The sequence below is a fragment of the Rana temporaria genome, chromosome 3 (genome assembly GCF_905171775.1).
Source record: "Rana temporaria chromosome 3, aRanTem1.1, whole genome shotgun sequence".
Lineage (NCBI taxonomy): Eukaryota > Metazoa > Chordata > Amphibia > Anura > Ranidae > Rana > Rana temporaria.
The window spans coordinates 45,116,814-45,136,247 of NC_053491.1; the positions used below are offsets into that span (position 1 = coordinate 45,116,814).

General features: G+C 43.0%; 1 protein-coding gene across 1 annotated transcript in view; it reads right to left on the minus strand.

The window, feature by feature from the left end:
- The window catches only part of FURIN (furin, paired basic amino acid cleaving enzyme), a 362,179-nt gene that overhangs the window by 291,928 nt on the left and 50,817 nt on the right, over positions 1 to 19,434 (minus strand). Inside the window, exon 2 of the mRNA XM_040342487.1 lies at positions 17,291 to 17,680. Within this exon, the coding sequence (XP_040198421.1) occupies positions 17,291 to 17,461 (171 nt within the window). The 5' untranslated portion in view covers positions 17,462 to 17,680. The remainder of the gene's footprint in view (positions 1 to 17,290; positions 17,681 to 19,434) is intronic.

Sequence of the window (19,434 nt, forward strand, 5' to 3'; positions counted from 1 at the left end):
TGGCCATATATCATACAATTTTCTTATTCAACTTTTTAGATTTACCTTTGTCACATCGTGTCCAGTAAGGATGAGCTCCGGCGTGTTCGAATAGAACACGTGCAGAGCCCGCCAGGAAGTCGGCACCCGTGCTGCGCTAATCACAGCCAGGCAGACATTTCCCGATCTCTGCAGCTGAGCATCGGACAATGTCTGCCTGGCTGTGATTAGCGCAGTGCGGGTGCCGACTTCCTGGCAGGCTCTGCACATGTTCTATGCGAACACGCCGGAGCTCATCCTTAGTGTCCAGGATTTGATCCTAGGACCTGGTGTTCCGTTTCCTATCGCCTGAACCACCAGGGAACTTGCTTTATGTCATTAGCATGGCTCTGCTTTGACAAAGCCACATAAATCTCAGGACTGGATGGCTCAACATACAAAACCTTTGGCTGCTAGAACAGCTTTCAAACGTGTACTTCAACTAGGTACGCATCTGTTTACCTAGGCTTTAGCATGAATGCTTTAAAACGTTTTAATCTGTGAATAAAAGCTTAAACCACTGGGAAAGTATCCCATATTTTAAACTCGCAAAAAAACAAACACACACACTAAATTTATAATATAAATTTTACATTCTAAATTAAAGTATTCGATTTATATATATATATATATATATATATATATATATATATATATATATATATATATATATATATATACACACACACACACATATACACAGGGAGTGCAGAATTATTAGGCAAGTTGTATTTTTGAGGATTCATTTTATTATTGAACAACAACCATGTTCTCAATGAACCCAAAAAACTCATTAATATCAAAGCTGAATATTTTTGGAAGTAGTTTTTAGTTTGTTTTTAGTTTTAGCTATTTTAGGGGGATATCTGTGTGTGCAGGTGACTATTACTGTGCATAATTATTAGGCAACTTAACAAAAAAAAAATATATACCCATTTCAATTATTTATTTTTACCAGTGAAACCAATATAACATCTCAACATTCACAAATATACATTTCTGACATTCAAAAACAAAACAAAAACAAATCAGTGACCAATATAGCCACCTTTCTTTGCAAGGACACTCAAAAGCCTGCCATCCATGGATTCTGTCAGTGTTTTGATCTGTTCACCATCAACATTGCGTGCAGCAGCAACCACAGCCTCCCAGACACTGTTCAGAGAGGTGTGCTGTTTTCCCTCCTTGTAAATCTCACATTTGATGATGGACCACAGGTTCTCAATGGGGTTCAGATCAGGTGAACAAGGAGGCCATGTCATTAGTTTTTCTTCTTTTATACCCTTTCTTGCCAGCCACGCTGTGGAGTACTTGGACGCGTGTGCTGGAGCATTGTCCTGCATGAAAATCATGGTTTTCTTGAAGGATGCAGACTTCTTCCTGTACCACTGCTTGAAGAAGGTGTCTTCCAGAAACTGGCAGTAGGACTGGGAGTTGAGCTTGACTCCATCCTCAACCCGAAAAGGCCCCACAAGCTCATCTTTGATGATACCAGCCCAAACCAGTACTCCACCTCCACCTTGCTGGCGTCTGAGTCGGACTGGAGCTCTCTGTCCTTTACCAATCCAGCCACGGGCCCATCCATCTGGCCCATCAAGACTCACTCTCATTTCAGCAGTCCATAAAACCTTAGAAAAATCATTCTTGAGATATTTCTTGGCCCAGTCTTGACGTTTCAGCTTGTGTGTCTTGTTCAGTGGTGGTCGTCTTTCAGCCTTTCTTACCTTGGCCATGTCTCTGAGTATTGCACACCTTGTGCTTTTGGGCACTCCAGTGATGTTGCAGCTCTGAAATATGGCCAAACTGGTGGCAAGTGGCATCTTGGCAGCTGCACGCTTGACTTTTCTCAGTTCTTGGGCAGTTATTTTGCGCCTTTGTTTTTCCACACGCTTCTTGCGACCCTGTTGACTATTTTGAATGAAACGCTCGATTGTTCGATGATCACGCCTTAGAAGCTTTGCAATTTTAAGAGTGCTGCATCCCTCTGCAAGATATCTCACTATTTTTGACTTTTCTGAGCCTGTCAAGTCCTTCTCTTGACCCATTTTGCCAAAGGAAAGGAAGTTGACTAATAATTATGCACACCTGATATAGGGTGTTGATGTCATTAGACCACACACCTTCTCATTACAGAGATGCACATCACCTAATATGCTTAATTGGTAATAGGCTTTCGAGCCTATACAGCTTGGAGTAAGACAACATGCATAAAGAGGATGATGTGGTCAAAATACTCATTTGCCTAATAATTCTGCACTCCCTGTATATATATATATATATATATATATATATATATATATATATATATATATATATATATATATATATATATATATATCATATACACACACACACACACACACACCGTATTTTCCGGCGTATAGGACGACCTTTTATACTTAACATGCCTCAAAATTTGGGGGTCGTCTTTTACGCCAGTACCTGTATGCAGAGTCTGTCAGATTTCTGGCGTCCATAGTTCAAAAGCCGCACCTTCTCCTCATGCTGTTCCGTGATAGGTGGAACACTCAGTTTCCCAGCAGAGCCTGTGTTCAGTGTTCCACCTATCACGGATGTCTTCTCATCCTCGGTCGAGAGGACATTCGTGATAGGCGGAACACTGAACAGAGGCTCTGCTGGGAAACCGAGTGTTCCGCCTATCACGGAACAGCATGAGAAGGTGCGGCTTTTGAACAAAGGATGCCCGAAGTCTGACTGAAACTCTGCATGTCAGGGATACGGTATGGGATTGTCGAGGTCAGGCATGTAATGGGTGGCACAGTGAGGCATGCAATGGCACAGTGAGATTTGAAAAAAGCATAATAAAGCCTGTTCCTGTTAGAAAGGGGGGTAGTCTTATACGGCGAGTATATCCCAAAACCAACATTTTAGCTGGAAAATTAAGAGGGTCGTCTTATACGCTGGCAATATAAATGATATATATATATATTGAAAGGGATTAGCTTGGTAGCGGGGTGTGTGACCCCTTGGATAGGTTCACTACACACTGAATTTATACAGACAGGCAGTCGAAGACGGTTGAAAACAAAGATTTTGGTTTATTCTTCCATCTTGCTGGAAAACAAGAGCAAGCATCCGAACAGCATAAACAAAATCCAACATAAAATAAACCCTGGCCACTTGGGGTGTCTATCTTCATCACACAGGAACCTATCTATGGAGTCTGGCACAGCCTAGTGCTGGGCAGACACTGCTGGTCATACAGCAGAAAAACAATAGTCTTTTGATTTTTATCACACAGAAAAATCAATCCTCTCCTCACCTCCTCAGAAGACTTTCAGCTACTGCTCGCTTTCACTCAGAAAGCCTCAGGATGCAGCAATTCAGTGGTAATCCTCTGGATTACTTATAGAGGCCTTAATTGCCTCATTCTGAACAGCTGAAGTTCTCCAACGCCCTTAGGCCTCTTCTGGCAACCCTTGAAGCCGACGCCTAATAACAATTGGTGTATTGTCTACACAAGGCAGAAATGTATGTCCCGTCTGACAACACCCACAGATTTACCTGACTTCCTGTCACAAATTATATATGTGTGTGTATGTGTGTGTATATATATATATATATATATATATATATACATACATACATATATACACATATACACACACACATATATATATATACATATACACACACACATATTATATATATATATATATATATATATTACACACACATACATATACACACATACACATTGAATACTTCAATTTAGAATGTAAAATTGTATTATCAACTAAAATTTTATTATACGTACACACAAATATTTTTTATCCATTTAAATTGATAAAATTAGATTAGCTGTAAAATTGTTTGATTATTATTTTCTTTTTTTGTTTATTATGCAAAGAAAGATATATAGATATAGATATAAAATATATGCAAGTAGATTTAATTTTATTATACAATTTAAAATTCTCATACTTTAAAAATTACTGGAATGTTTGATTATATAGTTGATAAATGTTAGAAGTTCTTTTATATGACAAAACACTTGACGTTTGTGGCTCCTTTCAACACAAAAGAAAGAGACTAAGTGCTTTTCTCAATGCCTCCTGGTAGCACAGTATGCAATGTTACATGGTGTCCCCTTGCACACACCTATACTAATGATTCATGCATGTGTTCTATGGAGCTGTATGCATCAGCTGACTCCATGCTGTTCTGCCTCCTACTGTGCCAAGGAATACAAGACACACACGGCAGCTCTAGGCGTCTGCAGACTTTCAGCCTAATAGGTAAAGATTGCGAGGAAGGCAATTGTGGGTATAGCCTATAACTAGAAAGGCGGGGCTAACAATCTATGAGCTCTGTTGCAACAGCTCCATCCTGACACCATTCTGACTAATATAGGTTTAAAATTAATCATGGCAGATTTCCACTCCTACTTCCTTATGAATTGCAAAATATCGGCGCTTTGTTTATGGACGATACTTAACGAATTGAAACCATACCATGACAAGAAAACACAATAATATATATGATTAAACGGGGTTAGTCCATGTGCAATGTAATCCAGAGGTCCTGGTAGTTTACTAGTCACGATGCAGTGTAGAGAAATTGAGCTTCTTGTAGCCCACAATCACAGCTAGTACTTAGACGCATGTTTTTCATGCATAGGGCAGCCAATTCATTTTTACGGTCATTTCTGGGACCTCTTTTCCTGTGCATGTGCAGATATGCTAGCTACAGGTCTGTCAGCTCCCGAAGTCCCCTCAATTGTACCTTTGCCCCCTTCCACTGGCGCTGTCATTTTTGATAGTCTGGTGCATTCGCTAAACTAAGCGAAAATGATGACATTTGGTCATTACAGGCCTTGTTTGCACCAAGCCCATCTGCGCTGAACACCACAAACGGCAAATCTTAAGGTTCATTTCACACCTATGCGTTTTTTGGTGCTTTTTGCAGAAACGCCCTATAGTCCATTGAACATGGTTTCCTATGGGACACTTTCACGTCTAAACTTTTTTCAGCTGCTGCATTTTTGGAAAGGGTGAGCATAGCTTCACACTGGTGCGTACAGGGGCGGACTGACCATTGAGGCACTCGGGTACTGCCCGAGGGCCCCATGCCACTAGGGGGCCCCATCAGGGTTGCCAGGCTCAGTAAAACCAGGGACAGTATGAAAAAAACTTTTTTTTTTACATCTGTCCCTGATATGTCCAAAAACCGACATGCTTTTGATGTGAAAATCCCAAGATTTTAGCTGCCCCGCCTCTGCACTGCCTCCTGGCGTGGTAGCCATCTGTAAGCCCAGGGGCCCCATAATCTTCTATTGCCCAGGGACCCCATGAGTTGTCAGTCCGCCCATGGGTCCGTACAAAAAACACTCACATTCCTGTGCACATCACATGTGAGGTACGATTTGAGCCATACATTTTGTATGGCTCAAATCGCATTTGCACCAAAATGGTGCAGGACCCCCCCCCCCCCCCAGCACCTGAATCACATTGCATAGGGGTTCACACCAGATCACAGACGGCCCGTTGGTGGGGCGGAGCGGGCCAGGGCAGCGCAGCAGCTTAATTACTATTGTAGCCACACATGTTCTTCTGGTCTTAAAAATGGCGGCCGGTGGAGACATTGAAACCTCTAGCGGTGGTGGCGAAGAATCCGGAAAAACTGGGAAAAGGGTCTAAATCCCGGGAATGTCTCGGAAAACTCGGGACAGTTGGCAACTATGACCCATGGCAAACCGCACTGCATTTTGCTATTTGTTTTGGGGTGTCGTTAATCTAACATCGACACCCACAGCAGATCGAATGGACGTTGTGCGATTGCCAAGCAGTCAATGCAGGGAAAACGAATCTTGTGCATTTCCTGCATCACATCAGTGTTAACCAGGGCTGACACCCACAGCAAATCACATGGGTGCTGTGCGGTGGCTAAGCAGTGCGATGTGGGGGAAACGCAGCGGATCTGGTTTCCCACATCACATCAGTGTGAACTAGGGCTCAGGGACTTTTTAAAAAGCATAACTGCTTTTTTTGCTTCAATAGACCTCAATGGAGAAGCACGCAGTGTGTTTTTGCAGCAATTTGTGGTTTTTAATCTGCCAAAATAAATAAATAAAAGCGTAAAAAAAAAAAAAAAAAATGTTTTTAAAAATATGCAAAATGCATCAAAATCAAGTGGAGAAAAAACACTGCAAAAAACATTACAGAGGCAGATGAAACACCCTGCATAAGTGTGAACCAAGCCCAAGTGCAGAATTTAGAACACGGAAGGTATGCACTCCTCTGTTCCACATACCAGTTGGATTCTATATCCTCAGTATTGGAGAAAGGAATGATGATCTGTATACTCCACAGAACTTGCACAGAGGACTATTAATCACTGAAGACACGGATCAGAAGCTGAAACCACTGCATGAGCCCAGCTAAGCTCTTCCGATCCCTTCATACCACGTGATTTCAGTCATCTAATTGTGGAAAGCAGAATGAACAGCTAAAGAGATCTCAGATTCCTTCCTTGGTGTTTTCAGTCCAGCGCTAATCAGATGCTTCTCGGTACACTAATGTGTACAGACAGGCGGACTATAAACAAAGCAATGTTTACACAGTCCTGGATATGGGAGAACAACTCTAAAAATCAGAGGGGAAAAGGCAGACATAATGGGTGTTATTTGCAAAAGTAGCTTTGTGTACCTGAACATAAGCTAAATGTTCCTTTAACACAACAAATGGCCAAGTCAACATTTTACCATGTTTAGACTTTGACAGCCATTCTCAGCCAGGGTTCGGTGAAACCAGCCCCCCTGGATTTTTCTAGGGGTGATGTGGTCAACTGACCCATCTGATGGTGCCTGCATAGTACCAGGGCCAACACCACTTGGCAAACCCATCAGCAAGGCCATATCATTGTACACAAGGCGGTCACACAAAAATCCAAAGTACAAACTAGCATGCTCAGAAGCAATGCTAACCATAAGACAACATTAGCAGAAGTTGCCCAAAGGGTGGCGCTAAAGAGCTGAAAAAACACGTAGTACGTCACTACGTTCATGTTTGTTGGCTGAAAAAGTTCTGCCATCTGTATGCAAACCAAGTCGACGGCCAACGCCCTTCGCACAAAATTCCACGGATTTGTCCGATGGAGATCCTATCGTGTGTACGAGGCTTTATCAGTAACAGACTCCATACAATATACATAGCACCATAAAATACTTGGTTCTGTGTCCTCCAAAGGGGGCAATACTGGGAGGTGGGTAGGGGGTGGAACCAAGGGTGCTCAGAGGTGGGTGGAAACAAGGGGCGACTTGGAAGTGGGGGGTACCTGCACCTATTCTGTGAGGGAAAAAAAAAGCTCTGTTTTTCTGACCAATAAAAAAGAGGCACATTTTCCCACCGACTACCAATGCAGAGGGCATTTTTCCCTCTGACACCCAATGAATTGGTTTTAGAAGGGGTTCCCCAAGACCTGAAATTGTAAAGGTTCCTCTATGATAAAAGGATGAGAAAGGTTTGTTTAAATGCTATTAGGAACCTATACTACTGGAGCACGGTCCTATTAAAGCCTTATAAACATGAAAGACCTTTCAGTACTACAATCAGAAAAGGAAATAGATTCTCAGAACAGTATTTGGATATGACAGCATCACAAATCAACAAGTAGGCAAGTATTTGCTTATGTTACAAAGGGCTGCCGAACAGAAGGTCTTATTAAGAGCCACCTGTGTGTGTTCAGAGTCACGCAAACTTCATAACCGCGCTCTCAGAAGACAAACACGCTAACAAAACATAAATTACCACATTGCGGCTCCTACTCGACACCACCCTGCCATCCCAAAATAACAGCTTAGTCTTTTAACTACTGCATTGCCAGTAGAGATGCACAATTCTGGAAAAAAAAAAGAGAATCAAAATTTTTTTTATACTAAATGCCCCGTACACACGGTCGCTTTATGTGATGTAAAAAAAAACAACGTTTTTAAAAACGTCATTTTAAATGACCGTGTGTTGGGAAAACGTCGTTTTAGGTCTTCTGAAAAACGACAAAAAAAAAATTGAAGCATGCTTCAAATTTTTTGTGTCGTTTTTCAAAACTTAATTTTTTGTGTCATAAAAAATGACCGTGTGTAGGCTAAAATGACATTTAAAACAACGTTTTTAAACCCGCGCATGCTCAGAAGCAAGTTAGGACACGAGTTTGAATGGAACAGAGTGCCGTCGTACGTGCTGAACGTAACCGCGCTTTGCTAGAGCTTTTGGAAAAAACGATGGTGTGTATGCTACATTGTTTTTGAAAATGAAGTTTGAAAAACGTCGTTTTTTTCAATCAATCACATAAAACGTCGTTTTTTTCCATCACAAAAAAAAACGACCGTCTATAGAATAAAAATCACGATTCTAAGGAACTTTCTTTATTTTAAAGATTTATAACCCCTGAACATTTGGTTATCAAACAAGATGGCAATAAAATAGACATAATGCTCTTTGCTTCAAATCAAATTTAAAGACGCAATGAAAAATAATGTAACGTGTAAAGAAATAAAATAAAAAATACCATCAAGTTATATTCGGGTCTTTTTTTGTAGTCGCCGATACCAACCGCAACTTTTTTTGTTTACACTTCAGCGGTCAGCAAGGGTACAAAGCATTGAAGAGTTATTTTACAAGTGAAATAAATGTATTTGTTTTTTTATTTTGCACTTTCAATGTGAAACCTATAAATATATGTTAAAAAGGTGTAAAATTATAAATGAACAAAGAAAAAAAAAAAAAAAAGCAGGAAAATATTGAATGGAGAAGAATAGGAAGTCAATAATGCCGACTAGAGTAAATAAAGGGTTAAATAGGGGTTAAAAATAATTTAATAAACAAAAAATAAAAATAAAAAGCAAAAACCCTGACAAGGTTGCTTTAAACTGACTTAAAGCAGAGGTTCACCCTAAAAACATGTATACAACATTACATTCTGCATACTTCCAACATTTACAGTATGCCGTTTTTTTTTTTTGCTGTGCATACCGTATTGCCATTTTCCACCCGGCTTCCGGGTACACACTCCCACGGGAGTAGGCGTTCCTATGCAGAGGCGCAGTGTCATGTGGGACTTCGCCCAGATGATTGACGTCTTGAGAAAAACTTCCCCTCTGCGGATAAGGCGCGTCACGAGTTTCCGAAAGTAGCCGAACTGCGAGCCGGCTCTATACGGCGCCTGCGCAGTCCGCTCTACACGGCTCCTAGTCGGTGCGCAGGCACCGTATAGCGCCGTCTCGCAGTTCGGCTACTTGGAAAACTCGTGACGCGCCTTATCCTACGAGGGGAATTTTTTCTCAAGACGTCAATCATCTGGGCGAAGTCCCACATGACACTGCGCCTCTGCATAGGAACGCCTACTCCCACGAGAGTGTGTACCCGGAAGCCGGGTGGAAAATAGCAATAATACGGTATGCACAGCAAAAAAAACAAAAACAAACAGCATACTGGAAATGTTGGAAGTATGCAGAATGTAATGTTTTTTACATGTTTTTAGGGCAGTGATGGCGAACCTTTTTGAGCCCGAGTGCCCAAACCGCGACACAAGAGCAATTTATTTCTTGCAAAGTGCCAACACAGAATTAAACCTTCCAGCGGCTCTGTACAGAGGTTGGGACTTATCTAAATGAGCCCCAAGGGACTAGAAATGGACGATTCTGCCAGATTCGCTCAGACTGCAGGGATTAGGAATGCATTGTGCAACATACACTGACCATTACACTCACCTACCTGACCATTACACTCACCTACCTGACCATTACACTCACCTACCTGACCATAACACTCACTTACCTGACCATTACACTCACTTACCTGACCATTACACTCACCTACCTGACCATTACACTCACCTACCTGACCATAACACTCACTTACCTGACCATAACACTTACCTGACCATTACACTCACTTACCTGACCATTACACTCACTTACCTGACCATAACACTCACTTACCTGACCATAACACTCACTTACCTGACCATAACACTCACTTACCTGACCATTACACTCACTTACCTGACCATAACACTTACCTGACCATTACACTCACTTACCTGACCATTACACTCACTTACCTGACCATTACACTCACTTACCTGACCATTACACTCACTTACCTGACCATAACACTTACCTGACCATTACACTCACTTACCTGACCATAACACTCACTTACCTGACCATAACACTCACTTACCTGACCATAACACTCACTTACCTGACCATTACACTCACTTACCTGACCATAACACTTACCTGACCATTACACTCACTTACCTGACCATTACACTCACTTACCTGACCATTACACTCACTTACCTGACCATAACACTCACTTACCTGACCATTACACTCACTTACCTGACCATAACACTCACTTACCTGACCATAACACTCACTTACCTGACCATTACACTCACTTACCTGACCATTACACTCACTTACCTGACCATTACACTCACTTACCTGACCATTACACTCACTTACCTGACCATTACACTCACTTACCTGACCATTACACTCACTTACCTGACCATTACACTCACTTACCTGACCATTACACTCACTTACCTGACCATTACACTCACTTACCTGACCATTACACTCACTTACCCGACTATTACACTCACCTACCTGACACATGCAATGACACCAATAATGAGGCACAATGTTTTCCAATGACACCAATAATGAGGCACAATGTTCCCTAATGACACCAATAATGAGGCACAATGTTCCCTAATGACACCAATAATGAGGCACAATGACACCAATAATGAGGCAATGACACCAATAATGAGGCAATGACACCAATAATGAGGCACAATGTTCCCTAATGACACCAATAATGAGGCACAATGACACCAATAATGACAAAAAATGGGAGAGCACAATGTTTTCCAATGACACCAATAATGAGGCAATGACACCAATAATGAGGCACAATGACACCAATAATGAGGCACAATGACACCAATAATTAGGTACAATGTTCCCTAATGACACCAATAATGAGGCACAATGACACCAATAATGAGGCAATGACACCAATAATGAGGCACAATGTTCCCTAATGACACCAATAATGAGGCACAATGACACCAATAATGACAAAAAATGGGAGAGCACAATGTTTTCCAATGACACCAATAATGAGGCAATGACACCAATAATGAGGCACAATGACACCAATAATGAGGCACAATGACACCAATAATTAGGTACAATGTTCCCTAATGACACCAATAATGAGGCACAATGACACCAATAATGAGGCAATGACACCAATAATGAGGCAATGACACCAATAATGAGGCACAATGACACCAATGACGACAACAATGATGGGGCACAATGTTTCCTAATGAAACCAATAATGAGGCTGAATAACACCAATGATGACACATGTTTCCCAATGACAGTAATGAGGCTGTTCTTTTTGCACAATTGATTATTTGCTGAGCTAGCACCTGATATCTGAGAGTGGGGCAGGCTTAGGACTAACAAGATAACTGTACCGTACACTGCACATTAACTCCTGTCTCCCAGTGTCTGACCTTGCTCCAGCAGCTCATTATTCCCGCCGAAAGGCTCCTCTGATTCCAGCCGTGTGTGCTCCCAGTCACGTCACCGCTGATTTGTGCGGTGTGGATGAGACAGCTTCTTTGATTGGATCAGAGTGCGTGCGCACACACGCACGCACATCACTCCCGGGAGTTTCTTCTTTGTCACTCCCACTCAGACACGTCATCAATAGCCCTAGAGAACTGTGGGAGTTGTAGTTTGCGGTGCGGTGGGGACAAATGGATTTTAGTGTGTTCTTTTCAATTTTTCATGGCGTGTGGCGTGCCCACCGAAACAGCTTGCCGTGCCAGGAGCGGCACGCGTGCCACGCGTTCGCCATCACTGTTTTAGGGTGAACCTCCACTTTAATTTGAAGACCAAAGTTCATCCCTTTGATCTGTAAATTGTCAGGACAGTTAAGATACAATGTTTCTTTTTAGCCATTTCTTGACTGATGCTTTTTTTTTTATTTATTTTTTTTTGACAGCTGTGAGCAGGGAACTGCTCTGCACTTTTCATTGGTGGAAATGCTGCATTAAGTGTGTGTGTGTCGAATCGAGATCACAATCTTAACCATTAAACGTGCAGCCCTAATTGCCAGGAGCACGGTCCACAAAGACATGGATGAGCAAGATTGGGGTGGAGGATCTGACCTCAACATAATAGAACACCTTTGGGATGAATTAGAGTAGAGACTGCAAGCCAGGACTTCTCGTCCACATCAGTGGCGGGCCTCAGAAATGTACCTCTGGAAGAACGGCCATACACACACTCCTAAACCTTGTGGACAGCCTTCCCAGAAGAGTTGAAGCTGCAGAGGGTGGGCCAACTCAATATTGAACCCTACAAACCAAGATTGGGATGCCATTAAAGTTCATGTGCATGTTAAAGCAGGCGTTCCAATACTTTTGGCAACATAGAGCATCGCCAAAGAGGACACACTCCATACTGATGCTAGTCCCATGCTTCAAGTGATCGATACCGTGAGAGGACCCACTGCAGGAACGCTCGGGTTAGAGTAAGGTTTCCGAGCTCTCCAGAAATAGGTCTCCCCAGCAGGATGAAGGGATTAACTGAAGACAGCAGGAATCCAGGGCCTGAAATCAACACTGAGTGTGTGTCAGCTTTTGAGATCTACATACTTTGGGAGTTATTATGCAAGCCCAGTTTGAACAGGGATCAGCAAGGTGCAGGGGAGCCGAGTTGACAGGTAAAAGGGTGTTGGGCAGAGCTGGGAAGCTTCATCTTTGCAAGAGGGGAGCTGTGGGTAGTTCAGATATGATGAGAGCTGCCAGGGATTTACCTAGGTGAGCTGCTCAAGGTTGTTGAGCTACCAGCAAGGGACTTATAGGTAGATTCACAAAGAGTTAGGCCGGCTTATCAGTAGATAAGCCGGCCTAACTCAGAATCTACGCCGACGGATGTTTAAGCGTATGCTCAAACAGAGATACGCTTAAACATATCTAAGATAGGACGGCGCAAGCCGTCGTATCTTAGATTGCAATATTTTGGATGGCCGCTAGGTGGCGCTTCCATTGCGGTCGGCGTAGAATATGTAAATGAGGGGATACGCCGATTCACGAACGTACGCCAGGCCGACACAGTACTTTTACGCCGTTTACATAAGAGATAGGCCGCGTAAAGTTAGAGCTAGGCTCTAGTGGAATAGTAATGTCAAGTATGGCCGCCGTTCCCGCCGCGAAATTTTTACGTCGTTTGCGCAAGTCATCCGTGAATCGGGATTTACATTGTTTACGTCCACGTCGAAATCAATAGGCCCGTACGGCGTACTTAGCCGCAATGCGCACTGGGAAATGTAGGCGCCCGGCGCATGCGCAGCTACAAAAAAAGGTCAAAAACGTGAGGTCAAGCCTCATTACCATACAACACGCCCCCCTCCAACCCATTTGAATTAGGCGCCCTTACGCCCGCCGTGTTTACACTACGTCGCCCCAAGTAAGGAGGTAAGTGCCTTGAGAATCATGTACTTGCCTCTTACTTAAGGCGGCATAGTGTAAACACGCTAGGCTACGCCGCCTTAGATTTGCGCGCCCCTACCTGAATCTACCTATTAGTGTTTTGGGTAGGAATGTAAATGTGTAGGGACAGGGCTGGGGATGCAGTGAACATCTCTGGCCCAATATGGCCACACGGTCAATAACTTTGTCCAAATACATTAAGGTGAAAAAACACCTTGCAGTCACCATCCCAGCCCCCGTTTTACTTACATAAGTGCCGCATTTCAGTGGTTCTCCCCAGGTCTTGTCGGCTCTTCATTGGATAGATTAGCAGCACAGCCATTGACTTCCGCTGCCGTCAATCAAATCCAATGACACGGCTGCCGGGGGCGGGGCCGAGTCATACAATCGGCGGCTATGGATGCCAAATGTATTGCACGGGAGCGCGCCCGCAAGCTAACCCCCTCGGGAGAGAGCTTCCCAGAGGGGGTTAGCTCTTGCAGGGAGGAGCCGCGAGAGCCGCCATGGGACCCCAGAAGAGGGGGAATCGGGGCCACTCTGTGCAAAACGAACTGCACAGTGGAGGCAAGTATGATATGTTTGTTATTTAAAAAAAATAATAAGCTTTAGTACCACTTCAAGACAGGACTAGTACAAATCTAGCCCAACACATGTAAGGCAAAATCTATTTATCACTAAAGAGCCCAAAGTGACTTGTGTGGAATAGTCAACGCAAAGTTTGTACACGCGTCGGATTGTCTGTGTGCAAATAAAATATTTGGTGGCAGGCTGCAGTTTATATCAGTTTGTCCTTTAAAAGTCAATTGGGCCGATAGAATCAACTAATAGGCAAATTCAAGCGGCTTCCCATTTAAAATAAACAAGCACAGCAGGGAATAAGATTAAGCTGTATAGAAAATGAAACTATATCGCATTGAAGAAATAAAGCAAAAAGAAAGGAACGCACAAAACAGCTCTAAAATTAGACCCAAAAAATAGCATTCATTTTACCAAGCTATACAAACCATACACAAGAGGATACAGCTGAAGCACACAACATTTATAAAATGTGTATAAAAGAAAAAAAAGAAAAAAGAAAAATCCAAATTACCTCGAGGTTTCTCCAACACTAAAGCTTGCCTCACATGGATCAAATTCTGCAGGAATCAGACCAAACTTAAGCTAAGGGTGGCCCAGTGGACATCACCCAGCTTGAAAAATGTCAACTGAGAAACCAAAGGAGCCAAGCGAGAAAAAAGTTGGTAGATTGCACCTTACTGGCCGACTGCTCAGGGATCCTGACAGCCGCAGCTGCCTGCTGTCAGAATACAATAGCTGGCAATGGCAATTCTTCCCGGTTCATAAAAATTTTGCATGTGTTCTGTTAAATCTGTTCAGACCACAACTTTTCTGGTTAGCAATACAAAATGGATAAGAAAACAAAAAGGGCATGAAGACTATGCACAGCAACTCCATACACATTTATAAATACACCGACTCATGTATTTTTAGCTACCAGGTTAAGCAGGATCTACTTGTATAAAACATTTACCGCTTGCACCAAAAAAAATTAAAGGAAAAAAAAAAAACATGCAACCCAGATCTGCCACTAAACAGCCTTGTGGACATTACAATCACAAGACAAAAAAAAAATAAAAAATCTCAGGCATCCGAAGCAGCTATGTGACACCAATATGTTAAATGCCATAACTAGGAGCATCAACAGCCAGCAACAAGCAAAATTTACTTCTGAAGTAAATATTGCACCGGTCATATTCCAGCAAATATGTAGCAAAATAAATGGTGGGGTGGTCGGGCATCAAATACACACACACACCCGCCCCCCCAACCACCTTTGAATTTCACCCTTCCCCCACTTCATGCCAAGTACTATACCAGCTTTAAGATTTGGGGTGTAGGACAGCTGGGTGTCATTTACAGTAAAATCCAACAGAGATGAGCGTTAAAAGGCCAATTCTGTGCACAAAAAATAAAAAGAAACCCAACCATACTGCAAGGTTTAAACCCTCATTGGGTCTGGGGGTGTTGAAATAAGTAGAAATGCTCACCTTATTCCATCCTCCAGTTAGGTCACTGTCGCTGCAGCCTCCTTCCCAAGCCGCTCACATGTGCGCACGCTGCATTGTACATGATGACACAGAGAGGCCGCCCACAGGCTGGAGCATCAGGGACAAGGAGGACATTGGAGTCGGGGGGTTAGGGCAAGCAATACTACCTCTCGTTCTACCTCCTCACCCCCTCGACATAATGGTGATTTAACCCTTGCAGTGCACTTAAAGCGGAGTTCGACCCCAAATTATTTTTCCAGTAACAGACTCCCAAAAAAAACATTTGGGAGGGAAAAAATAAAAAAATGTACTTGCCAAAATTGCACTGTTGTACTCGTCCTAATCTGCCACTTCCTGGACGGCAGAGCTCCTAGGTCACCTCCTCTCTCGCCTGTACTCCTGGGAAATTATGACATTACTCAGGAGTCTGTGGGGAGTACCGTGATCAAAAATTGTGTTATTTCCTGACAGAAAATGATGCAATTTAGGATCACAGCACCGAAATGTGTTTATCCATGTTTCCATAACGGGGCGGGATCTTCCTCTGTCGCCGCCCGTTGTTATGGCAACTTTAGAAACAATCTGCGCTACGGCCGATGTTTAATAGCGCATAAGAAAGATTGAGAGGTGCATGCACCTCACCAAAGCAAACCAGGAAGAGATATTGATTGGGCTTCACATGCCCACAGTAGAGATTGAAACGGCCAAAAGAGGAGGGAGAATAAATTCAGTAAGTAATTTATTATTGTTAATAAACCCTTAAAGCCGAGGTTCACCCTAAAAAAACATCTATATACCATTAAATCCAGCATACCTCCGACATGTACAGTATGCTGGTATTTAATTTTTTTCGCTGTACATACCGTTTTATAGTTTTTTCTTTTCTCACTCCCGCAGGGAATAAGCGTTCCCATGAAGAGGCGTAGATGATTTACGTGCGGCTAAGGCACGTCACGTGTTCCGAAAATATCCGAACTGCGACTCGGCTCTATACGGCGCCTGCGCACAGACTAGGAGCCGTGTAGAGCTGACTGCGCAGGCACCGTATAGGGCCGAGTCCCAGTTCGGATATTTTCGGAATGCGCGACGCGCCTTATCCGCACGTCAATCCATCTACGCCTCTTCATAGGAACGCCTACTCCCGGCGGTAGTGAGAACCCGGAAGCCGGGTGAAAAAGAACTATAACACGGTATGTACACCAAAAAATTTTTTTTAAACGAAGCAGTACTTACCGTTTTAGAGAGCGATCTTCTCCGCCGATTCCGGGTATGGTCTTCGGGACTGGGCGTTCCTATTTGATTGACAGGCTTCCGACGGTCGCATACATCGTGTCACGAGTAGCCGAAAAAAGCCGAACGTTGGTGTGGCTCTATACGGCGCCTGCGCACCGACGGTCGGCTACTTTCGGAAAATCATGACGCACTGTATGCGACCGTCGGAAGCCTGTCAATCAAATAGGAACGCCCAGTCCCGCAGCCCATACCCGGAAGCGGCGGAGAAGATCTCTAAAACGGTAAGTACTGCTTCGATTTAAAAAAAAAAAAAAACACCCGATTCTGCAGATTTTTTTTTTTTTTAGGACCTTCCTTGTTGTAAGAACAACAACTCCAAACACGTCTCTTTTACATTATGTTTTCAGTTGTCGTTTTTCATAGTTAAGCCAACAGTCACTCACCTGTCCATGGTTAATGAAGCCATGTTTATTACATATTCCATCAGCCACTGAGGGACCACCCGGAATTCGGACTGCCCAGGTATTTGTATATACTTTGTGTCCAGTCAGCTCTGTGAACAATATCGACAGGTAAGTCCAAACCAAAAACAGCACAGCGGGCCTCAGCTCCATGACAAAGCTTCGTGCTCCCGGGAGAATGAAACGCAGTCCTCAAATCAAGTCACATCAGATGCCTGACTCCGCACAATCTGCTTCCTCTGGGCAGGAACTTCGCTGAGTCCTGGGGATCATGGGGTCTTAAATCAATGTGCAATGGCTCCGTAGAAGTAAAAATAATCCTCCTAATGAGGCGGAAGACTGCAGCCAGGAAGATTGGGTCCAGATACGATTCTGTATCCAGGGAGAGAAAAGAGAAAACTGGTTTTAGGTCATGTACTTGTAAATGTACAAATATCAGCCAAAAAAGGGCCCCCCTACTTCAAGAAGATGCAAAGAGGGTTCGTAATAAAAATCTCTACATTGCAGCAAGTTCAAAACTTTTTTCCTAGAAAAGGATTGAACAGTATATGTTCAACATTCTATTGCAAACAACCTCCAGAGCAATTATTTTCTTTTTAAATCATCCCCCAAGGCACCAAACTTTTATAATTATGGTAACAAGATCAATAACAAATACTAATATTGTGTAACAATAATAATTATTGCCATCATCATTTATTATTACTATAAAAAATATATTACTAAATATTATTAACAGCATGAACAATGATAATACTGAGATCATCAATAATAATATTAATTATGATAATAATTATAATAATCACTTAACAGTAATGATAAATATTATCAACAGTAATAATACATTTTACTATTAATATTACTACTATTATTCTGTCAATCTACGCTGAACATACTATTCATTCACATCAGTCCCTGCGCCTAATGAGCTTACAAATCTCTCAATCTCAATAGACAGGAGCCAATTAACCCTCCAGAATGTCTTTAGGAGTGTGAGAAGAAAGAGTACCCAAAGAAAACCTACACGTGAGAACACAAACTCCATGCAGCTAGTGCCCTGGTTGGCATTCAAACCAAGAACTCCAGACAGATGTGCTAACCACTAAGCCACTGGGCTGCTCAAGTTAAATATCAACCGTCTCTCATTTTGCTACTGCGACTGTACAGGCCTTTGAAACCTCCATTTGAAAACATTTACATCTCTTGGCATGGGTGGTCTGTCTGAGATCATCTTCAAGGGACAACAAAATAATGTAATCACATCATTGAGTAAAGCCAGGGCCGGTGCTACCACTAGGCAAACTAGGCATCCGCCTGGGGCACCCGGCCATTGGTGTTCCTACTCTCTTCTCTCTGCAGCAAGCAACCAAGTCTCAGCATCAGCAGACAGCCGCCGCTCCGTTCGCACATAGTGTTCGAGGTGCAGGGGCAACGGAGGACTGGGTTGCATGTAAGAAAATTGCTAGTTTCCTCCCCCATCACCTTGCATCCCTCAGTGGGATTGATTTACTAAAACTGGAGAGTGCAAAATCTGGTGCAGCTCTGCATAGAAACCAATCAGCTTCTAACTTCAGCGCTTGTTCAATTAAAGCATTTGTTAACCCCCACCCCAAAAATGGATCCTACTCCTTTAAAGCATGTTATATGACACAGTGCTTGTCCTGTGTCATTTGGCCCCCTGTAACACCTAAAAAACCTGGCTGATCCTGATAGTTTCTTGCCACTCCTCTGTAAACTGACCAAGGTGCACAATGGCTGCTGAGCCCTGACACCATGGTCAGTTTATGTGCCTCTGTCATCAGCAGCCTGATATCTGCTCTCCTCCCTGCTCCTATGTTATCCTTCTCCCTTCCCCCTCTTGGTCTGTGTGAGCCACCCGACCCCCCCTTCTGCTGCTCTTATAACACTAACCTGTATACACCATCAGCACTGCCTCCTATTGCAGTGAATGATTTATAAATATAAATGCTGTGAATACCTTATTTAAGAGCCAAGATTGCGATCACATGACCAGCCAGCTCTCTGCTCCAGACTGACAACAGGAATTTCAGCCCCGCCTACAGCATCTCTCAGAGTAGAAAAGGAGAAAGCTTGCCAGTCATGTGATCACAACCTTGACAGTGAAT